Source organism: Gobius niger (assembly GCF_951799975.1).
Source record: "Gobius niger genome assembly, chromosome: 11".
NCBI lineage: Eukaryota > Metazoa > Chordata > Actinopteri > Gobiiformes > Gobiidae > Gobius > Gobius niger.
The window spans coordinates 1,658,202-1,681,258 of NC_136862.1; the positions used below are offsets into that span (position 1 = coordinate 1,658,202).

The 23,057-nt window shown below is 44.6% G+C and overlaps 1 protein-coding gene across 1 annotated transcript; it reads right to left on the reverse strand.

Annotated features, from left to right (window-relative positions):
- Positions 1-21,647, reverse strand: castor2 (cytosolic arginine sensor for mTORC1 subunit 2). The gene is made up of 9 exons (XM_079565692.1): positions 21,330-21,647; positions 13,287-13,357; positions 11,836-12,029; positions 10,296-10,428; positions 8,990-9,113; positions 7,680-7,790; positions 6,092-6,174; positions 5,804-5,898; positions 1-168 (listed from the first exon to the last, which is right to left on the reverse strand). Exons 1-9 carry the CDS (start codon positions 21,440-21,442, stop codon positions 106-108), a joined length of 987 nt encoding a protein of 328 aa, XP_079421818.1. The 5' UTR covers positions 21,443-21,647; the 3' UTR covers positions 1-105.
- Between the last annotated feature and the right edge of the window lie 1,410 nt (positions 21,648-23,057).

The following is a 23,057-nucleotide window of genomic DNA, read 5'->3' on the forward strand; positions in this document are numbered from 1 at the left end:
AGGAGCTTTGCAGAAACGTGACTTTCTTTCTCTCTCTCGCTTTAACAGACAGACTCTTGGCACTTCATGGACAGGTCTCGGCCAGCGGGGGGCGCCGCAGGAGGGTCACTGCGCCGCGCTCTCCGTCCGCAGGGCTCCGATCACGCTCTGGATGTTCTCCTCAGGGACCTGCAGAAAAACACACGGGTTTAAAGACTCGACAGGAGAATAAAGGTCAATAATAAACTCTAAATAATGGATCGGCATCGGCTTTTATCATTTACTACTTACTATGTTTCTATGATTATTCTCTTATTTCGTGCTTTTACACTTTCTTCTAAACTTTGTGCTCATGGGAATCCGACTTTTGCTGCACCATCATTTGGATTTCATTTGTTTTCTGCACTTTTGGAGTTTAGTTTTGCCCTTTAAAGCTTTCTATCTTTGTATATAAGAACCTCCAGTTACTGTTGTACATTTCCTGTGAGTTTAGAACCCCCTGAGTGTAAAATAAACGTCCTCCCTAGCATTTCAAGCTCTGGATGAACTGGAGGCGCTAACTCTGTTTATGAGAGAAACTGGTGGAAAGTCTAATGCAGTCTGGTAATATCTGGTGTCGTTGCTTTTGGCTCTGGCGATGCTGCTCGTGTTGTATTTTGTTGGCATTGTTGTTCACAGAGGTTGTAGTGAGAGGATGAGGCGCTCTGCGTTCAGAGTCTAAAACATATACACTAGTGTCTGTGAGTGAGACGTGACGTCAGAATCCTGCAGTGACACCAGGTAGCTTTGTTAGTAACTTGTCATGTGACAGCGGCCCTTTATTTTTCCTGTCCCGCTCACTGAAATGCTGTATAAGCTGTATTTGGAGGCTTCACTCAAGAAGATGTAAAGCCAAAAGAAGAGACGTCTTAAGGTTAAAGGTCACCAGCACTGGCTCTAACTGAAAATAAGCTGAAGATTATAATGTAAAATATATAAACAGCTCTTTATCTTGCTGTTTATTGCACTTTGTGGGTGTATTTTGTCCACTGTTGTTTGATTCAACAATCAGCAAATCTGAAGTGTTTCTTTAAATAAAATCCAGTGCAAATGCCTCTGTTGTATTTATGTTACGTTACTTGTAATAATTATGGCTTAATTTGCTGAAAATCCAATGTTTAAAGTATCAAATATCGTATCGAAAATCTGCTGTATCGCTCGAATCGTATCGGTTCAAAAAACGTATCGTTACACCCTTATAATAAATCCTACTATTTCCAAAAACAAACTACAAATATTTAAGTTCGACGTGAGGCTTTTGTAACTTTCCTCAGTGTATAAGTGTGGGTCTGCGGATCTGTGGGTCTGTGGGTCTGTGGGTCTGTGGATCTGAGGGTCTGTGGGTCTGTGGGTCTGTAGGTCTGTGGGTCTGTGGGTCTGTGGGTCTGTGGGTCTGTGGGTCTGAGGGTCTGTGTGTCTGTGGGTCTGTGTGTCTGTGTGTCTGAGGGTCTGAGGGTCTGTGGGTCTGAGGGTCTGTGGGTCTGTTGGGTCTGAGGGTCTGAGGGTCTGTGGGTCTGAGGGTCTGAGGGTCTGTGGGTCTGAGGGTCTGAGGGTCTGTGTGTCTGAGGGTCTGAGGGTCTGTGGGTCTGAGGGTCTGTGGGTCTGTGGGTCTGAGGGTCTGAGGGTCTGAGGGTCTGAGGGTCTGTGTGTCTGAGGGTCTGTGGGTCTGTGGGTCTGTGTGTCTGTGGGTCTGTGTGTCTGTGTGTCTGTGGGTCTGTGGGTCTGTGGGTCTGTGTGTCTGAGGGTCTGTGGGTCTGTGGGTCTGTGTGTCTGTGTGTCTGTGTGTCTGTGTGTCTGTGTGTCTGTGGGTCTGAGGGTCTGAGGGTCTGTGTGTCTGTGGGTCTGTGGGTCTGTGGGTCTGTGGGTCTGTGTGTCTGTGTGTCTGCGTGTCTGAGGGTCTGAGGGTCTGTGGGTCTGTGTGTCTGTGGGTCTGTGGGTCTGTGGGTCTGTGGGTCTGTGTGTCTGTGGGTCTGTGTGTCTGTGTGTCTGTGTGTCTGTGGGTCTGTGTGTCTGTGTGTCTGTGTGTCTGTGGGTCTGTGTGTCTGTGGGTCTGTGTGTCTGTGTGTCTGTGTGTCTGTGTGTCTGTGGGTCTGTGTGTCTGTGTGTCTGTGTGTCTGTGTGTCTGTGGGTCTGTGTGTCTGTGGGTCTGTGTGTCTGTGGGTCTGTGTGTCTGTGGGTCTGTGTGTCTGTGTGTCTGTGTGTCTGTGTGTCTGTGGGTCTGTGTGTCTGTGTGTCTGTGTGTCTGTGTGTCTGTGGGTCTGTGGGTCTGTGTGTCTGTGTGTCTGTGGGTCTGTGTGTCTGTGTGTCTGTGTGTCTGTGTGTCTGTGGGTCTGTGTGTCTGTGGGTCTGTGTGTCTGTGGGTCTGTGGGTCTGTGTGTCTGTGGGTCTGTGGGTCTGCGGGTCTGAGGGTCTGAGGGTCTGTGGGTCTGTGGGTCTGTGGGTCTGTGTGTCTGAGGGTCTGAGGGTCTGTGGGTCTGTGGGTCTGTGGGTCTGTGTGTCTGAGGGTCTGTGGGTCTGTGTGTCTGTGGGTCTGTGGGTCTGCGGGTCTGAGGGTCTGAGGGTCTGTGGGTCTGTGGGTCTGTGGGTCTGTGTGTCTGCGGGTCTGCGTGTCTGAGGGTCTGTGGGTCTGAGTGTCTGTGTGTCTGTGTGTCTGAGGGTCTGTGGGTCTGTGGGTCTGTGTGTCTGTGTGTCTGTGGGTCTGTGGGTCTGTGTGTCTGTGTGTCTGTGTGTCTGTGGGTCTGTGTGTCTGAGGGTCTGTGGGTCTGTGGGTCTGTGTGTCTGAGGGTCTGTGGGTCTGTGTGTCTGTGGGTCTGTGTGTCTGTGTGTCTGAGGGTCTGTGGGTCTGTGGATCTGTGGATCTGTGGGCCTGTGGGTCTGTGTGTCTGAGGGTCTGTGGGTCTGTGTGTCTGTGGGTCTGTGTGTCTGTGGGTCTGTGGGTCTGAGGGTCTGTGTGTCTGCGGGTCTGCGTGTCTGAGGATCTGTGGATCTGTGGGCCTGTGGGCCTGTGTGTCTGTGTGTCTGAGGGTCTGTGGGTCTGTGGATCTGTGGATCTGTGGGCCTGTGGGTCTGTGTGTCTGAGGGTCTGTGGGTCTGTGTGTCTGCGGGTCTGCGGGTCTGCGGGTCTGAGGGTCTGTGTGTCTGCGGGTCTGCGTGTCTGCGGGTCTGCGGGTCTGCGGGTCTGCGGGTCTGAGGGTCTGTGTGTCTGTGTGTCTGTGGGTCTGTGTGTCTGTGGGTCTGAGGGTCTGTGTGTCTGTGTGTCTGTGGGTCTGAGGGTCTGAGGGTCTGAGGGTCTGTGGATCTTTGTGTCTGTGGGTCTGTGGGTCTGAGGGTCTGTGGGTCTGTGGGTCTGTGGGTCTGTGGGTCTGTGGGTCTGAGGGTCTGTGGGTCTGTGGGTCTGTGGGTCTGTGGGTCTGTGGGTCTTTGTGTCTGTGTGTCTGTGGGTCTGTGTGTCTGTGTGTCTGTGGGTCTGTGGGTCTGTGGGTCTGTGGGTCTGTGGGTCTGTGGATCTGTGGGTCTTTGTGTCTGTGTGTCTGTGGGTCTGTGGGTCTGTGGGTCTTTGTGTCTGTGTGTCTGTGTGTCTGTGGGTCTGAGGGTCTGAGGGTCTGTGGGTCTGTGTGTCTGTGGGTCTGTGGATCTGTGGGTCTTTGTGTCTGTGTGTCTGTGGGTCTGTGGGTCTTAGGGTCTGAGGGTCTGTGGGTCTGTGGGTCTGTGGGTCTGAGGGTCTGTGGGTCTGAGTGTCTGTGTGTCTGTGGGTCTGTGGGTCTGTTGGGTCTGTGGGTCTGTGGGTCTGTTGGTCTGTGGGTCTGTGGGTCTGTGTGTCTGAGGGTCTGTGTGTCTGTGTGTCTGTGGGTCTGTGTGTCTGTGGGTCTGTGTGTCTGTGGGTCTGTGGGTCTGTGTGTCTGTGGGTCTGTGGGTCTGTTGGGTCTGTGGGTCTGTGGGTCTGTTGGTCTGTGGGTCTGTGGGTCTTAGGGTCTGAGGGTCTGTGTGTCTGTGTGTCTGTGGGTCTGTGTGTCTGTGGGTCTGTGTGTCTGTGGGTCTGTGGGTCTGTGGGTCTGTGGGTCTGTGGGTCTGTGTGTCTGAGGGTCTGTGTGTCTGAGGGTCTGTGTGTCTGAGGGTCTGTGGGTCTGTGGGTCTGTTGGGTCTGTGGGTCTGTGGGTCTGTGGGTCTGTTGGGTCTGTGGGTCTGTGGGTCTGTGTGTCTGTGTGTCTGTGGGTCTGTGTGTCTGTGGGTCTGTGGGTCTGTGTGTCTGTGGGTCTGTGGGTCTGTGGGTCTGTGGGTCTGTGGGTCTGTTGGGTCTGTGGGTCTGTGGGTCTGTGGGTCTGTTGGTCTGTGGGTCTGTGGGTCTGTTGGGTCTGTGGGTCTGTGGGTCTGTGGGTCTGTGGGTCTGTGGGTCTGTGGGTCTGTTGGGTCTGTGGGTCTGTGGGTCTGTGGGTCTGTTGGGTCTGTGGGTCTGTGGGTCTGTGGGTCTGTGTGTCTGTGTGTCTGTGGGTCTGTGGGTCTGTGGGTCTGTGGGTCTGAGGGTCTGAGGGTCTGTGGGTCTGCGGGTCTGCGGGTCTGCGGGTCTGCGGGTCTGCGTGTCTGCGGGTCTGCGGGTCTGTTGGGTCTGTGGGTCTGTGTGTCTGTGTGTCTGAGGGTCTGAGGGTCTGAGGGTCTGAGGGTCTGTGGGTCTGTGGGTCTGTGGGTCTGTGTGTCTGTGGGTCTGTGGGTCTGTTGGGTCTGTGGGTCTGTGTGTCTGTGTGTCTGTGGGTCTGTGTGTCTGTGGGTCTGTGGGTCTGTTGGGTCTGTGGGTCTGTGTGTCTGTGTGTCTGTGGGTCTGTGGGTCTGTGGGTCTGTGGGTCTGTGGGTCTGTGGGTCTGTTGGGTCTGTGGGTCTGTGGGTCTGTGGGTCTGTGGGTCTGTTGGGTCTGTGTGTCTGTGGGTCTGTGGGTCTGTGGGTCTGTGGGTCTGTGGGTCTGTGTGTCTGTGGGTCTGTGGGTCTGTGGGTCTGTGTGTCTGTGGGTCTGTTGGGTCTGTGGGTCTGCGGGTCTGCGGGTCTGCGGGTCTGCGTGTCTGCGGGTCTGCGGGTCTGCGGGTCTGCGGGTCTGCGGATCTGCGGGTCTGCGGGTCTGCGGGTCTGCGAGTCTGCGAGTCTGCGTGTCTGCGTGTCTGCGTGTCTGCGGGTCTGCGGGTCTGCGGGTCTGCGGGTCTGCGGGTCTGCGGGTCTGCGGGTCTGCGAGTCTGCGTGTCTGCGTGTCTGCGGGTCTGCGTGTCTGCGGGTCTGCGGGTCTGCGGGTCTGCGAGTCTGCGTGTCTGCGGGTCTGCGGGTCTGCGGGTCTGCGGGTCTGCGGGTCTGCGGGTCTGCGGGTCTGCGGGTCTGCGGGTCTGCGGGTCTGCGAGTCTGCGAGTCTGCGTGTCTGCGTGTCTGCGTGTCTGCGGGTCTGCGGGTCTGCGTGTCTGCGTGTCTGCGGGTCTGCGGGTCTGCGGGTCTGCGGGTCTGCGGGTCTGCGGGTCTGCGGGTCTGCGGATCTGAGGGTCTGTGTGTCTGTGTGTCTGTGTGTCTGTGGGTCTGTGGGTCTGTGGGTCTGTGGGTCTGTGGGTCTGTGGGTCTGTGGGTCTGTGGGTCTGTGGATCTGAGGGTCTGTGTGTCTGTGGATCTGAGGGTCTGTGGATCTGAGGGTCTGTGTGTCTGTGTGTCTGTGGGTCTGTGGGTCTGTGGGTCTGTGTGAGTCTGTGGGTCTGTGGGTCTGTGTGAGTCTGTGGGTCTGTGGATCTGTGGGTCTGTGGACCTGAGTGCGTGTGTTCCTCACCAGAGCGTGGTCGAACTTGAATGTGCTAATGTAATAAGCTGGAATGTCGGCCGTGGCCAAAGGCTCCGAGATCTGAGCCACGATCCCACACTCGTCTGAAACACAGAGACACAGACACGTCAGGACGTTTGTACCGATCTGTGCGACGAGGGCTCCAGAGATCACAGGGTCAACTGACAGAACATCAGACCATCAGCCACACTGGTCTGAGGCATTAGAAGCTCCATCAGCCACACTGGTCCACAGAAGGTTCCAGAAGAATCTAGATATAAAATAAAACAAACTCACCGAACCCGAGAGGCTGCCCCCCGATCCGAACCATCTTCCACAGCTCCCCGGACGCACTCGTGAACAGGACGTTATTGGGAAACCTGCAGACCAGAGGACAGAAGAACAGAAGAACTGTAGTCCAGGTCATTGTGAGCTTTGTGACCCCCACCTGACCCCCACCTGACCACCTGACCCCCCTGACCCTCAGCTGACCCCACCTGACCCCACCTGACCCCAGCACATTCGACCCACATGAAAACAGGGACTCGCTCTCGTGTTCAGACTGTGCTGTGATGTTCAGGAGGTGAGCGAGTGTGAAGCCGTGACTCAGCCTCGTCTTCTGTCTCCAGGCAACAGAAACCCCTGTGCAGATGTGGAGGAGCTCCTCCTTCATTCACAAAGACTCCCCACAGAACCAACTGGTCTGTCATACAGAGTCTCAGCCACAGAGGGAGAACCTCCATGAGGAGCCCTGAGGCAGATGTTCTCAGTCACACAGTGTGAGGCCACGTGTGAGATGTTAGAACAGCAGAAGGAAACTGAGAGGAAAGGTGTTTTTTCTCCTCTGACTCTGAGCCTCAGGTTAGAGTCGAGCTGACGGCAGCTCCTCAGGCCTCACAGATGATCCAGCTACAACAAACGCACTGTCTCGTTCATCAGATCATCTTTCTTTCTGCCAAACTCCTACCAAACCAAACACAGTGAAGCTCTGAGCTGAAGGAGATCCTGTCCTGCCTCGTCCCTGAGCTCGGCTCTGAGTGAAGTCTCTGTGATGAGACTCTGGAAGTTCAGGGACATTTTCTGCTCCTCCTCGGTGATCAGTTATTTTTGTCCAACAGGTAAAAGCTAACTTTAGCTCCGCTGCTAATGTCACATGTGGAAACTTAAAGGGGGTATTCTGCAAAATGGACTTTTTCAAGCTTTCCATCATGTTATTCTGTCACTCCCTCATTAAAAACATGGCTGAAGTGTTGCCTTGGCACATTCACGTATTTCTGAGTGATCTGTAAAAACTCTGATGGCGGCCATTTTAGGGATAGGTTTGCCTGAGTCCTCCTAGGAACGCCCCCACCTCCTGGAGACGCCTCCGAGCTTTGGTCACCAGCCGAGTAACCAACCACTGCTCCTCAGCAGAACCCCCTCCCCACTGATGCCACAGACAGCGTGTGGAGGGGGCGTGTCTAAAGGCTCAGAGGTTCTTAAAGAGACAGAGGCCTATTTCAAGACATTCACTACAGCCATTTTGAGAGAGACATTTTATACAAGGCAGTTATTCTAATTTACTGCATTTACAGACCAGCAGAAGGTTTGTCATCATTGTAGTGAGATATAGACTGGTGCTGTGGGACTGAAAAAAGCAGAACACCCCCTCTTTAAAGCTACAGTGTTGCTATTAGCCTACAGGTTTACTTCTGTCTAATGATTAAAGTGCTTATTGGGAGATTTATCCTTTAAATTAAAATCTAAACCTGGCTCTGAACAGACTGGTGCTGCTGCTGTGTCTCGTTCCACTGGCATCAGAAAGTATTCTCTTTATAAACTGCTGTTGGTTTGATGTTTTTCTGTTTGAACATTTCAGCTCCTGCATGTGTGCTGCCCGCCTAACCTCTGTGCCGTCTGCTCGTCCATGACCAGAGAGATGTATCCCTCGATCAGGGAGAAGGAGAAGAAGCGGATCCTGCTGGAGTCGTCCGGGCTCGCGCCGCTGTCTTTGGACCTGCACAAAAACACTCAGTCTCAGGTTCAGCAGAAACACTGGAGGTTCTACAGGAGGTTCTACAGGAGGACACGCAATGATCTGTCACATAGAAGCATAAAGCAGATTCATCTTTTAATCTGTTCCCTCCCCTCCTGCAGGGGGCGCTATAGGGGCTGGTGCAGCTCCAACAGCCATGAGCCGGAGATTATTTTATTATTTATTCCTTTCCTTCCATTTCATTTCTTTGACATTTGTATCTTTGGTTTGAGGTGAAACGACCAAGAAACTTCCTTTAACCTCTAAGCTCCCATCTGAACCAAACGTCACATTTTTGTCACTTTTTTGTCACATTTTTTATCACTTTTTTGTCACATTTTTATCACTTTTTTTGTCACATTTTTATCACTTTTTGTCACTTTTTTGACACTTTTTAATCACATTTTTGTCACATTTTTATCACTTTTTTTGTCACTTTTTTGTCACTTTTTTGTCACTTTTTTGTCACTTTTTTGTCACTTTTTGGTCACTTTTTTATCAGTTTTTGTCACTTTTTGTCACTTTTTTGTCCCATTTTTGTCACTTTTTGTCACATTTGTCACTTTTTTATCACTTTTTTGTCACTTTTTGTCACTTTTTGTCACATTTGTCACTTTTTTATCACTTTTTTGTCCCATTTTTGTCACTTTTTGTCACATTTGTCACTTTTTTATCACTTTTTTGTCACTTTTTGTCACTTTTTGGTCACATTTTTGTCACATTTTTGTCACATTTTTGTCACTTTTTATGTTACTTTTCTGCCACATTTTTGTTGTGTTTACGTCTCGTTTTCATCACTATTTTGGCCGTTATTTTCTCTTTTTTAGAAATCAAACGTGTGAAAGTGCACTCACTTCAGGGGGAGTTAAGACAAAACGACAAAAAGGAGTTTCACGTTTTAGGAGCTGCTCAGAAAGTAAAACAGGATTTTATTTTCTTAAATGATCTGCTTTTTACTTTGAACAGTGACCTTTGACCTTGTCCTGGAGTCACATGTGACGACAGAAGATCAGCTCTTTTAAAGTTAGAAGCTCCACAGAAACAACAACAAACATCTGTGGTTTAATGTTCCTTCAAAAACAGTGAAGACTCGGCAGGACCTTCTCCTGCTGAGACGAGAACAGGACCAGGTCCAGACCGTGGCCCGGTCCGTGTGGTCCGTGTGGTCCATGTGGTCTTACCCTCCGGAGTACAGCATGACGTCCATGAGCAGCGTGGCCACCGAGGGCAGCGTGTCCGGGTCCAGACTCGTCACACAGAACAGGTTGGAGGGGCTGGACAGAGGGTGGATGATCGGCCGCGGGACTGAAACCAGGAGGAGACCAGGATGAAACCAGGAGGAAACCAGGATGAAACCAGGAAGAGACCAGGAAGAGACCAGGAAGAGACCAGGAGGAGACCAGGACGAGACCAGGACGAGACCAGGACGAGACCAGGAAGAGACCAGAATGAGACCAGGATGAAACCAGGAAGAGACCAGGATGAGACCAGGATGAAACCAGGATGAGACCAGGAAGAGACCAGGATGAGACCAGGAAGAGACCAGGATGAGACCAGGATGAGACCAGGAAGAGACCAGGATGAGACCAGCATTAGACCAGGATGAGACCAGGATGAGACCAGGACGAGACCAGGAGGAGACCAGGATGAGACCAGGATGAGACCAGGAAGAGACCAGGATGAGAAGGGAGGGAGGGAAGTTATAAGAAAATACCAAGAATAAAGAACGAATGATTAAATATATATACATAGCTTTTTACTTTAAAGCAGTACTAAGTAACTCTTCCCCCTAGAGGCCATAAGCGCAACTGCAGGTGTCGTAGCAAGTTACGATTTTTAAGTTATTAATTGTCTTGGAGAGTAAATACTACGCTGACAGGAAAGGCGAAGGGACAGAGGGTTACTGTGCATAAAAATTTACAATGGAAATATTTTTTTTCACTCAAACTTGGCTGTAAATACTGTTTAAAGTGACGTTAGCCCGCAGTTAGCTTAGCCCGTTAGCAGGTTAGCTTCTTCTTCGTGATTCCATTAGTGTGTATTGCTTTCTCCGGACCGGTGGCAGACAAGTTGCAAACATGGTTTTCTGTCCAGAGACACCAGGGGGCGATGAAAGACCCTCCAATCATCCCATAAACACTTGTATTACCCCCACAGGGACTACGGGGAGGATTTATTAAGGTAAACACGTTACTTAGTACTGCTTTAATGATGGATGAACATAAACAATTAACCTTCAGCTTCTGTTTTATTTAACATAAAAACGTCCTTTGTTAAACTCTAAAACCTGGAGCCGTTTGGAGGAAACCTGCCTGGATAAACCATATACACATGAGGCCCTGATGTAACGGCTCCCCCCGGTGGCTCCCCCTGGTATCTCCTCCCGGTGGCTCCTCCCGGTGGCTCCCCCTGGTGTCTCCCCCGGTGTCTCCCCCCGGTGGCTCCCCCCGGTGGCTCCCCCCGGTGGCTCCTGAGGGCGGCACGTACCGAGTTTGGGTTTGACGAAGCCGTTGGAGACGCCCAGAGCTCCGGCCGCCACCGTCTCCCCGTTAACGACTCGCAGCAGCGTGAACTCGGACGACAGCGTGTGCATGACGAGCGGCAGGTCACGCTCCCGCACCTGCAACACACACACACATACACAACACACACACACACACACACACACACAAAGACCACAACTTCATCATGAGGCCGACACAAACTCCTGAAACACACATGTGAACAAACTCCACCCAGGCCTTTATTTGTATTTGAGCAAAACGGACGACCAGGAAAATGAAGAAAAACGAGATTTGTGTCCCTAAAACATCAGGTTCATTTATTAACCTCTTAACTCCCGCCTGAACTGAGAACATTTTCTCCAGTTCAGCTTTACCCAAATCCTGTAGGCCAGTGTAACGCCTCAAGCTAAGATCTACCGCAAAGCCTTCATCCCCACTGCTGTCAGACTGTACAATAAGACTGTGAAGTAACGCCGACTGTAACAAGTGAATTTCTCCTTTGTGAGATCAATAAAGGTTTATCTTATCTCATCTAAATGGATCTTTTTCCTCACATCATCACATTTATTTTCATTGCTTTTTGGGGGGGGGGGTTTCAACTAATTTTGTGACTTTATCACTTTTTTGTTGCATTTTTGTTGCATTTTTGTCATATTTTTTTTACTTGTTTGTCACATTTTTGTCACTTTTTTGTCACATTTTTGTCACTTTTTTGTTGCATTTTTGTTGCATTTTTGTCGCATTTTTGTCACATTTTTGTAAATTTTTTGTCATATTTTTGTCACTTTTTTGTCACATTTTTGTCACTTTTTTTTAAAACTTTTTTGTCACTTTTTTGTTGCATTTTTGTCACTTTTTTGTTACATTTTTGTTGCATTTTTGTCACATTTTTGTCACTTTTTTGTTGCATTTTTGTTGCATTTTTGTTGCATTTTTGTCACTTTTTTGTCACATTTTTGTCACATTTTTGTCACTTTTTTGTCACATTTTTGTCACTTTTTTGTTACATTTTTGTTGCATTTTTGTCACTTTTTTGTCACATTTTTGTCACTTTTTTGTCACATTTTTGTCACTTTTTTGTCACATTTTTGTCACTTTTTTGTTACATTTTTGTTGCATTTTTGTCACATTTTTGTCACTTTTTTGTTGCATTTTTGTTGCATTTTTGTTGCATTTTTGTCACTTTTTTGTCACATTTTTGTCACTTTTTTGTCACATTTTTGTCACTTTTTTGTTACATTTTTGTTGCATTTTTGTCACTTTTTTGTCACTTTTTTGTCACATTTTTGTCACATTTTTGTCACTTTTTTGTTGCATTTTTGTTGCATTTTTGTTGCATTTTTGTTTATTTCACAGTTTTTTTTTACCTCAATTTTCCCATATTTTCACCACAATTTCAATACATTTTTCCCATTTTTGTTTTTATGTTTGACCCTTTTTCCCCAATGTTTTGAACCCATTTGTTATAATATTTTCTTTCTAAACGCCCCCCCTGACCCCCCCACGTGTGCTGCAGATGTTACCAGGATGTAGTCGGTCTGGTACGTGGACAGCATGAAGACGGAGATGTTGTGGTCGGCGAGCGGCGCGATCACAGACTTGGCGATCTTGGTGACGCCGATGGGCTGCGAGCTGGAGGCGTTTCCTCCGCCCGACACCACGTTCAGGGCGAGCCAGGAGGCGTCGGCCACGCTCATGCACTCGGACTGAGGCAGCTCTGGGGGGGGCAGAGGCGGACCATCAGGTTAGGGATATAATATAAACACTTCACAATACCAGCCCTTTATTCATGACCCCCCTCCCTCAGTGTTTCTGCTGCTCCTGTGAAAAACGCCGGCCCCTCCACGGCTGCCGGACAACCACCTCCACCACCGTACTCCCGTGTTTACATAGCCCCCACCCCCCCCTAATTATCATAGCCACTTTAGCATAGGGACCTCTGATGCTAACTATCATAGCCACTTTAGCATAGGGACCTCTGATGCTAACTATCATAGCCACTTTAGCATAGGGACCTCTGGTGCTAACTATCATAGCCACTTTAGCATAGGGACCTCTGGTGCTAACTATCATAGCCACTTTAGCATAGGGACCTCTGGTGCTAACTATCATAGCCACTTTAGCATAGGGACCTCTGGTGCTAATTATCATGGCCACTTTAGCATAGGGACCTCTGGTGCTAATTATCATGGCCACTTTAGCATAGGGACCTCTGATGCTAACTATCATAGCCACTTTAGCATAGGGACCTCTGGTGCTAACTATCATAGCCACTTTAGCATAGGGGCCTCTGGTGCTAATTATCATGGCCACTTTAGCATAGGGACCTCTGATGCTAACTATCATAGCCACTTTAGCATAGGGACCTCTGGTGCTAACTATCATAGCCACTTTAGCATAGGGACCTCTGGTGCTAATTATCATGGCCACTTTAGCATAGGGACCTCTGATGCTAACTATCATAGCCACTTTAGCATAGGGACCTCTGATGCTAACTATCATAGCCACTTTAGCATAGGGACCTCTGGTGCTAACTATCATAGCCACTTTAGCATAGGGACCTCTGATGCTAACTATCATAGCCACTTTAGCATAGGGACCTCTGGTGCTAACTATCATAGCCACTTTAGCATAGGGACCTCTGTGCCGTCCCATAAGCCACTGCGCTGTTGTTGGACACATACAGTAGTTTGCCTGCAGTCCGCCAATAACCTTAAAGAAGAAGAACAGCTGTTGGTGATGTCACTTCCTCTTCCTCTGGGTAAGGACGGTCCAATTGGGAAAATGCTGCTGAAGCTCTAGTTCAAACTGCACAGATCTAACAGTCGACCCCATGAAGGGTCAAAGGTCAGTTGCTGGTGTTAGAGCAGGAGCTTTAATGTGATGGTTTCAGACTCGCACTACGACCTCTACGGCCCAGTGATCAGGAAGGTCAGGGGTCAGAGGTCACACACACACGCTCACGGTGACCCACCTTTGAAGCCCTCCTCGTCCACGATGATGGTGTAGTCCTCGGGCGTCTCCGTCAGGCTGAAGAACTTACATCTGCAACACACAAGCGCGAGAACGGGTCATTCAAGACCAACGACGAGACAAATCACAAACAAACAAACAAACAAACAAACAAACAAACAAACAAACAAACAGGAACTAAAACAGTCACAGCGCGTGAGTAACGGAGACGTTTGAATATGAAGTGTCTCCGTCTCAGGACATTGATCCCGTCAGAACGAGGAGGAAATAACCCGATCCAGCTCCTGTATTTACACATATATATATATACTTGGTTTAACTCAGTGTTTCCCAACCCGGGGTGTGGGGACCTGGGGGCCCTTAAGCACCGATACCTCTTTTTCTGTTCCAAATTATTATGCAAATGACATTTTTCTGAGATTTTCTAAAATGAGAGTCAGCAGAATTTGTATCATTTATTTGAGGTTAAACAATCGACAAACTTCCCCTATTTTCAAATGTTTTATTTATTTATTTATTTTCCAGTTTTTTAACCTAAGCTTCCACAAATTCTGATTTTTTTCCCCATTTTTGTTTTTCATTTTTACACGTTTTCTCCCCACATTTTTCATTTCTTGTTCATTTTTCCCTCATTTTGCCCCAAAAGTTTTTTCAGTTTTTATTTTTATTTTACCAAAATCTCCCCAATAAAAAAAAAAGTGCAAATGTTTTCCCTTCCACATTTTCCCCTCAATTTTATCTTTCCATTTTTTTTCATTTTTTTTTTATATGTCACTAAATATATTCAAATTTGTTCCTCTTTTTCAATTTTTTTCAAACTTGTCTTTAACGTTTTTCCTTTTAAATGTTGCCAAGGCCGTGGGAATCCAAGGTGCTGAGGGCGCTGCAGCACCCCCTGGTGGATAGTTTGTGAACTGCAGGCAATATTAACCCCTTAACTCCCACCTGAACCGAGCACATTTTCTCCAGCTTTACCCCAATCCAAAAGCTTCTGGAAAAAAGGTGTGAAAATAGCGACAAAACTGAGACGAAAACAATGATGGAAATGTGACAAAAAAGTGAGAAAACATGGACGAAAAATTGAGAAGAAATGGACGAAAAAGCGATAAGAATTTGACAAAAAAAATGCGAATAATTTGACAAAAAAGGGACAAAAAAAGGGACAAAAAAAGGGACAAAAAAATTACAAAAAAATTACAAAAAAATTACAAAAAAATTACAAAAAAATTACAAAAAAAATACAAAAAAAATACAAAAAAATTACAAAAATTTACAAAAAATTGACAAAAATTTAACAGAAAAATGTCAAAAAATGGAAAAAGAAATTGACAAAAAAGTGACAAAAATGGACTAAAATTTGACAAAAAATTGTGAATAATTTGACGAAAAAGTGACAAAAAAAATCTGACATGAGGAAAAAGATCCATTTAGTTTTGTAGGTCTTTCAAATGAGGCGTTACACTGGCCTACAGGATTTGGGTAAAGCTGAACTGGAGAAAATGCTCTCGGTTCAGGCGGGAGTTAAGAGGTTAATAAGTAGGATTTATGCACAGAAAAAGTGTTTTGGGGGTACATTTTGTCCCTCAGCGCCCCCTCACTAAAACATCTTCCCGCGGCTCTGAATGTTGCATATTTTCTTTGTGCCTGTGACGCTTTAGGGCTGGTCCTGTAACGTCCCAGTCCTGACTCTGACTCTGACTCTGCAGCCGCTCAGGGACCAGAGGAATGTGGCACATCCGAGACTCCTGACCTTTCACTGTCACCGCATGTACACACACACAAGCACACACACACACACACACACACACACACGCACACACGCTGCCATCTTAGTGAGGACACTCATAGACATAATGTATTACCCAGACCCTGACCCGGCCCTGGACTCTGACTGACTCTGACTCTGACTCTTGACCGAAGAGCTACAGTGTAACGCCTGATTTGAAAGCTAAGACCTACAAAAGTGATTGAAACTTTTTGTCACCGCATTTTTGTCATGTTTTTTGTTGCTTTTTCATTACTTTTTTTGTCACTTTTTGTGTTTTTTTTGTTGGGTTTTCATTGATTTTTTCCCCCATTGCTTTGCTGTCACGTTTTTTGACACTTTTTTGTTGCTTTTCCGGCACATTTTTTTTCCATTTTCATCCTCGTTTTCGTCACTATTTTGGTGCTTTTCTTTTAAGTTTATAGATTTAGGTAAAGCTCGGTTAAGGCGGGGGATAAGAACATTGAGACTAGGGCTGTGCAATTAATCGAAATTCGATTACGATTTCGATTACAACAGTAAACGATTACAAAATTAGCATAATCGCCAAAAATCGATTATAATTTTTTTTCTTCAAATATTTTTTTTTTTTCTTTTTTTTTTTCACATTTTTTTTTCTAATTTTTAATTTTGGGATTTTTGTCACTTTTTTGCTGGATTTTTGTCTTTTTTTTAATGGATTTTTGTCACTTTTTTGATGGATTTTTGTCTTTTTTTTGCTGGATTTTTGTCACTTTTTTGATGGATTTTTGTCACTTTTTTGATGGATTTTTGTCACTTTTTTGATGGATTTTTGTCACTTTTTTGATGGATTTTTGACACTTTTTTGATGGATTTTTTTAAAGGCAACAAATAATCGTTTGAACAATCGTGATTTCAATTATGACAAAACATAATTGTGATTATTATTTTTTCAATAATCGAGCAACCCTAATTGAGACCATATGTCCGTTCTGGAAGAGCACAGAAGGGCCACCGGTCTGGCCCCTCACTTTACCCTCACCCCCGGGCGAAACAGAGCTTTACCCAAATCTAAAAGCTTAAACTCTTAACTCCCGCCTGAACCGAGAGGAGCTTTTTCCTCGCGTCTTCAGATTTTTTTCCATCATTTTTTTGTTGGATATTCAACTCATTTATGTTACTTTTTTTGTCATTTTTAAGTCATTTTTTGGTCAATTTTTCGTCAATTTCTTGTGACGTTTTTGTGACATTTTTGCCTCTTTTTCATCAAAGTTTTCGTCTCAGTTCTGTCAATATTTTCACAGCTTTTTTCCAGAAGCTTTTGGATTGGGGTAAAGCCAAACTTGAGAAAATGTGCTCGGTTCAGGCGGGAGTTAAGGGGTTAAAAGAAAAGCATCGAAAAACAAAAACGCGCTGGAAAAGCAACAAAAAAGTGACAAAACACAACAAAATGTGACGAAAACGTGACGACAAAGCCAGAAAAAAGTAATGAAAAAGCAGCAAAAAACAAACAACAACAAACAAAAATGCAGCGACTACGTGACATCACTTTTCTAGATTTGAGCTTTCAAATGAGGCGTTACAGCGTCGCTCTCCAGTCAAGAAGCTTTTAGATTTGGGTAAAGCCGAACTGGAGAAAATGCTCTCGGTTAAAGGGACTATACAGAGTTTAAAAATGTTACTTAAAAGTATTTCCCTCCCCCATGTTCCTCCATGTCCTCATGTGTAGAACGAGCTCAGACCTGTTCACCACAACTGCCTCTGAAACCCTGCCCTGTCAGAAAGTTGTTACTTCAGGTCTGAAGTGCCGTCATGCACGAGCTTAACCTCTGACCCCCCGCCAAAACCAAATCCATTCTCTCCTCTTTGCCACTGTCGTCACTTTTTATTTCCCTTATGTGTTTTTGTCACTTTTTTGCTGGATTTGTGTCACTTTTTTTGCTGGATTTTTGTCTTTTTTTTTGTTGGATTTTTGTCATTTTTTTTGATGGATTTTTGTCACTTTTTTGTTGGATTTTTGTCTTTTTTTTGCTGGATTTTTATCACTTTTTTGCTGAATTTTTGTCATTTTTTGTTGGATTTTTGTCTTTTTTTTGCTGAATTTTTGTCATTTTTTTGCTGAATTTTTGTCTTTTTTGCTGGATTTTAGTCACTTTTTTTGCTGGATTTTGGTCACTTTTTTGTTGGATTTTTGTCACTTTTTTGCTGGATTTTTGTCACTTTTTTTGCTGGATTTTTGTCATTTTCTTTGCTGGATTTTTGTCACTTTTTTGCTGGATTTTTGTCATTTTTTTGCTTAATTTTTGTCATTTTTTTGCTTAATTTTTGTCACTTTTCTGCTGGATTTTTGTCGCTTTTTTTGGTCAATTTACATCATCATTTTCTTCTCGTTTTTTGCCTCTGTTTTGAAGCCGCTTTTAGATTTGGAGAATTTGGAGAAAACATGTTCAGGGGGGAGTTAAGAGCTTAATATAGAAGCTGCAGTTACGTGTAAGACCTGAGGTGGCAGCAGTGAGTATAAAATGACAAACTTGCATCTCGCCCCTTTAAGGCGGGGGGTCAGAGGATCACATGTGTATTTGTGGAAGTGTCACATTTACGCTAATTTGGACCAGGCTGACCAGAGTCCAGGGCTGGTTTTCAGTCCCGCCCCCGTCTTTATCTGACGAGGAGTAAATGTGATCAGGCTTTACAAACACTGGGACGAGATCAGGGATTCATCAGACACCATGTTTCAGAGACAGAACAAAGTCTCAGAACAAAGTCTCAGAACAAAGTCTCAGAACAAAGTCTCGAAAAGCAGAACCTGAAGAGTTTACAGAGATCAGGGACGATCCACCAGCTGCAAATACACTGGAATAAAGAGACATGAACCTCTTAACTCCCGCCTGAACGGATCCCACTTTCTCCAGTTTGGCTTTACCCGAATCAAAAAGATTCTTGGGGAAAGAAGCACCAAAATAGCCACAAAAAATGAGAAGAAAACAAGGTTGTAAACGCAACAAAAAGTGACAAAAATTCAACAAAAAATGTGACGAAAATTCAACAAAAATGTGAGAAAAATTCAACAAAAATGTGAGAAAAATTCAACAAAAAAGTGACAAAAATTCAACAAAAAAGTGAGAAAAATTCAACAAAAAAGTGACAAAAATTCTACAAAAAAGTGACAAAAATTCTACAAAAAAGTGACAAAAATTCTACAAAAAAGTGACAAAAATTCTACAAAAAAGTGACAAAAATTCTACAAAAATGTGACAAAAATGTGACAAAAATTCAACAAAAAAGTGACAAAATTTAAAAAAAAATAAAAAAAAAAATGTCAAAAACTCGACAAAAAAGTGACAAAAATTGAAAATATTTTTTTTAAAAAGGTGACACAACACAGCAACAACGCGAGGAAAAGATCAGTTTTGTGGGTCTTAGCTTTCAAATGAGGTGTTACACAGGCCGATAGCCACAGAGGACAGAAGGCATTCGGTTTAGGCGGGTGGTAAGAGGTTAAACCTCATGAGCCCAAAACCCTTTAAATTCTGAACCCACACATTAACCCAGTAACACATTTACATGATTAGCTCAGCTAGCTTATCATGTAGCTAATCATTTAGCTAATCATGTAGCTAATCATGTAGCTAATCATGCAGCTAATCATGTAGCTAATCATGTAGCTAATCATGTAGCTAATCATGTAGCTAATCATTTAGCTAATCATTCAGCTAATCAGTGATAAAAGAGTGTTTTTATTTGATGACGTCAAAATCCCCACTTTCCCAAATAAAGTCACATGAACACAAACCAGTCGGGACGATGACGTCACTTTTCCCCAGTCCACATGAACGCACCATGTGTCCCTCCCCTGCAGCTGTTTCCATAGTAACGATAAACAACTGAGCTGGAACTAGTTTCAAGCAAAACTGATTGAAAAGTGACATATCTGGTGCCCAGGACTTAAACAGATGAACTGATGAACAGTTTGAGTGGGCGGGACCGAGGCACGAGCGGAAAATCCTCGAGGAGGTTCCAGTATCACCGCTCACGCCTCCGCCTCGTCCAGTTATTCTCATCATGAACACGTGGTCGCGAATCATCCCTGACTTAAACACATGTTAAAACAAAAAACAAAGATTAAACATAATTATATTTAAGATTTTGCCAAAGTTTTACCCAGTTTTCTTTCATTTGACCAGTTTTGTGATGTTTATAGCTTCACTTCCTTATTGGACACTGACAGGAAGTGACATAGATACAGACGACATCTCGTCAGAGAAGGGGGCGTGGCCTCGCCGAGGGGGAAAATACAATCTTTAGAGAAACACATTTTTTCCCTCTTTTTAGACATTTTCTGATGGAATCTGAACTTATTTATCACATAAATAAAGTCAAGTGTAAATCAGGCCCATATGGTATGGATGTTTAATCACAGCAGATTGTTCAGTAGAAGTGAAAAAACGGCAGTTGTAGCTCGCGCTAGCTAACCCTTAGCATTAGCCCGATGCTAACATGTAGCATCAAGTTAGCATTCTCCGTTATTCATGTATTTATGGGCTGTTGAACCACTTTGCTCCTCCCCATGTCTTTGTATCTTTATTTAGTAGAAACTATATTCATAATTCAGCGTTTGTTAAAGTAGTTTTTGAATTTACATTTTTTCAAAATTGTTTCCCCCTTGACTGTTTTCAAACATCACCATATATGGGCGATTCCAGAGACGCGTCTGTATCTATAGACGGAGGCAAACAACACTGTTGCCATGACGACCATGTTACGTCAATGGGAAATGAGTCAAACTGAACGTTACCTTTATCTATGTCACTTCCTGCCCGACATAAAACGATAATTATGTAACTGATGTTTTTATCCAAGTCGTATGAACTTTACTTTATATTTACTTATATTCCCAGAGTATTCCCTGTACTTTTACTCCTATAATAAAGTACTTACAGCTGCCCCGTGTGTCTGTGATTATGTAATGATATTTTAGACCTGCTCCTTTAACCTCTTAACTCCCGCCTGAACCGAGAGCATTTTCTCCAGTTCAGCTTTACCCAAATCCTGTAGGCCAGTGTGACGCCTCATTTGAAAGCTAAGACCTACAAAACTCACCTAAATGGATCTTTTTCCTCACGTCATCAGATTTTTTTCCCATCATTTTTTAGGGGGTTTTCAACTAATTTTTGTAACTTTCTTGTAATTTTTTTTGTCAAATAGTACATTTTTTGTCACTTTTTGTCACTTTTTCATCATTTTTTCGTCATTTTTTTTGTCATTTTTTGTGACATTTTTGCCACTTTTTCATCATTTTTTTGTAAATTTTTCCTCATTTTTTTTGTCACTTTCTGTCATTTTTTGTCACATTTTTGTCACATTTTTTTTGCCAGTTTTTTGTCTAAGTTTTCTCACTTTTTGTCAATTTTTTTGTCAATTTTTTTGTCAATTTTTTTGTCAGTTTTTTGTCTAAGTTTTCTCACTTTCTTGTCCATTTTTTGTCCATTTTTGCCACTTTTTCATCATTTTTTTGGTCAATTTTTCATCATTTGTTTGTCAAATTTTGGTCACATTTTTGCCACTTTTTCATCATTTTTTTGTCACATTTTTGTCAGTTTTTTGTCTAAATTTTCTCACATTTTTGCCAATTTTTCATCAATTGTTTGTACATTTTTCATCATTTTTTTTGTCGCTTTCTGTCATTTTTTGTCCATTTTTTTTGTCCTTTTTTTGTGACATTTTTGCCACTTTTTCATCATTTTTTCATAATTTTTTTTGTCAAATTTTTGTCACATTTCTGTCAGTTTTTTGTCTAAGTTTTCTCACTTTTTTGTCATTTTTTTTGTCACATTTTTCTCACTTTTTTGTCATTTTTTGTCAATTTTTTGTCACTTTTTTGTCATTTTTTGTGACATTTTTGCCACTTTTTCATCATTTTTTCGTCAATTTTTTGTCACATTTTTCTCACTTTTTGTCAGTTTTTTTGTCTTTTTTTGTCACATTTTTGTAAAATTTTCAGCATATTTTTTGTCACTTTCTGTCTTTTTTTTGTCACATTTTTGTTATTTTTTGTGACATTTTTGCCACTTTTTCATCATTTTTTTGCCACATCTTCATCACTGTTTCCGTCTCAGTTCTGTCACTATTTTTCCAGAAGCTTTTGGACTGGGCTAAAGCCAAACCAGAGAAACTGTGCTCGGTTCAGGTGGGAGTTAAGGGGTTAAAAGAACTTCTCGTGTCTCTCCTTTGACTCTTCACCTGGTTTTCTTCAGTTCACCCACACATCTGTCTAGTTCAGTCACAGTTTCAGCCTCAGGAACTACTTTTAACACAGACCTGGTCCTGGAGGAGAGGAAGGCCAGCTTGAGGAGCCCGTGGGTGCAGACCTGGATGCCTTCCTTCTCGATACTCGCCACTTTCAGCCTGTGCTCCAGAATGTGCAGCTCCATCGTTTCCTCCCGGAGCTAAGGCTAAAAGCTAAAGCTAAAAGCGGCTAACGGCTCCGAGCTAGCGGTGCACGGGCCGATAAATAAATACATTAATAAATAAGTGAATAAATAAAGGAGTGCAGGGCGGGGGGAGAGAGCGGCCCCGGGACAGAGAGGGAAGAGGAGCGGAGGAGGGAGAAAGAAAAGCAAAGAGAGGAAGAGGAGCTGCTGCTGCTGCTGCGGACACCGGAAGCGGAGGCTGAGTCGGCCTTTCAGAGTAAAAGCACGGGGAGAACATGTTATTTCGGGGTCGTCCAGGACTGCTCCTCTGTCACCGCGTATTAAGATAAGATAAGATAAGATAAGATGGTACTTTATTGACCTGTATTGCCCCAGAGGTTAACCTGTGCCAGTAAACATCTCAACTGCGTTCATGTGAAAACAGCTCCAATGTTGGTCTCAGAAGTCTTAAAGGTCCTATATCCTGCAAAATCGACTTTTTGGAGCTTTTAGCCATGTTGTTTTGCTATTTCCTTATCAAAAACACCCCCAGAGTGGTTTGTGGCTTCATTCACACAGCTCTCAGTAATCCTCCTGAATCCTGCTCTCTGAGGCTCCGCCCTCCTGCTCTCTGAGGCTCCGCCCTCCTGCTCTCTGAGGCTCCTCCCTCTCCTGGTGAACGGCTGAGTGTTCAGTTGTGTCGTAACAGCGGAACGGAAGTGCTCGACGTCTGTAATGTAATGTCTTAATTCTATGCTTACGGACGGATTTTAATTTGCAAAACAGCTTTTTCATTATTTCTGTCGTAAGAGAGAAACAAAGAGTAAAAAATGTAAAAAAAAAAAAAAAAAAAGGATGTGCCCGAGGTGCTTCCAGGTCAGCTGAGGCCAAAACAAACACATCGCGTCTGAACAGATCAGTCATGTTTGCGCTGCAGCTGAAGATGGAGCTCGTTACCTACTCTGGACACACCTGTTCTTTATTCTTACCTAACGATAATGTCACGGACGGAGAAAAAGAAGCGCGTTTGGCTACGAGGACGAGGAGTTTATATTCAACCTTTTTCAGGAAGAGGCCACTCAGCTGTTTTTTTCTCCTGGATTCAGCGACTTTCACCAAAATATTGTTTTTCTGTGACTGTCACTGATGGATGTTTGGTGAACCTTCGCCAGAACCAAAGTGGATTAACTTTTATAACCAACGCGAGTCCCATAATGTAAACAGCGATGGACCAGAGGGCGAGTCAGTCCAAACGCAGGTTAGCTTGTGTGTTAGCATATTAGCTTGTGTGTTAGCATATTAGCTTGTGTGTTAGCATATTAGCTTGTGTGTTAGCATATTAGCTTGTGTGTTAGCATATTAGCTTGTGTGTTAGCATATTAGCATGTGTGTTAGCATATTAGCATGTGTGTTAGCCATTTATGAAGCTGTGTTGCAGATGTCAACTCCTTATAACTGCATCGTGAAGTGACTTCACTTATTGCTGTTTATTTATATTACGGTAAAGTATGTGCGGAGAGAGGGGGCGGAGTTAACTGAATCGAAGCGTTGTGTCTTCCGGGTTTGAAAAATACCTCCAGAAAACACTTATATTTATCACAAAAATGAGTGCTCCATAATGGTAGAGGTACAATAT

Coding starts and splice junctions, on each gene's coding strand:
- castor2 (XM_079565692.1), bottom strand. CDS start 21,442: ATGGAGCTGCACATTCTGGAGCACAGGCTGAAAGTGGCGAGTATCGAG. Junction 9,114..10,295: donor CTTCGTCAAACCCAAACTCG/GTACGTGCCGCC, acceptor TCCTGGTTTCAG/TCCCGCGGCCGATCATCCAC. Junction 7,791..8,989: donor GTCATGCTGTACTCCGGAGG/GTAAGACCACAT, acceptor GTTTTTGTGCAG/GTCCAAAGACAGCGGCGCGA.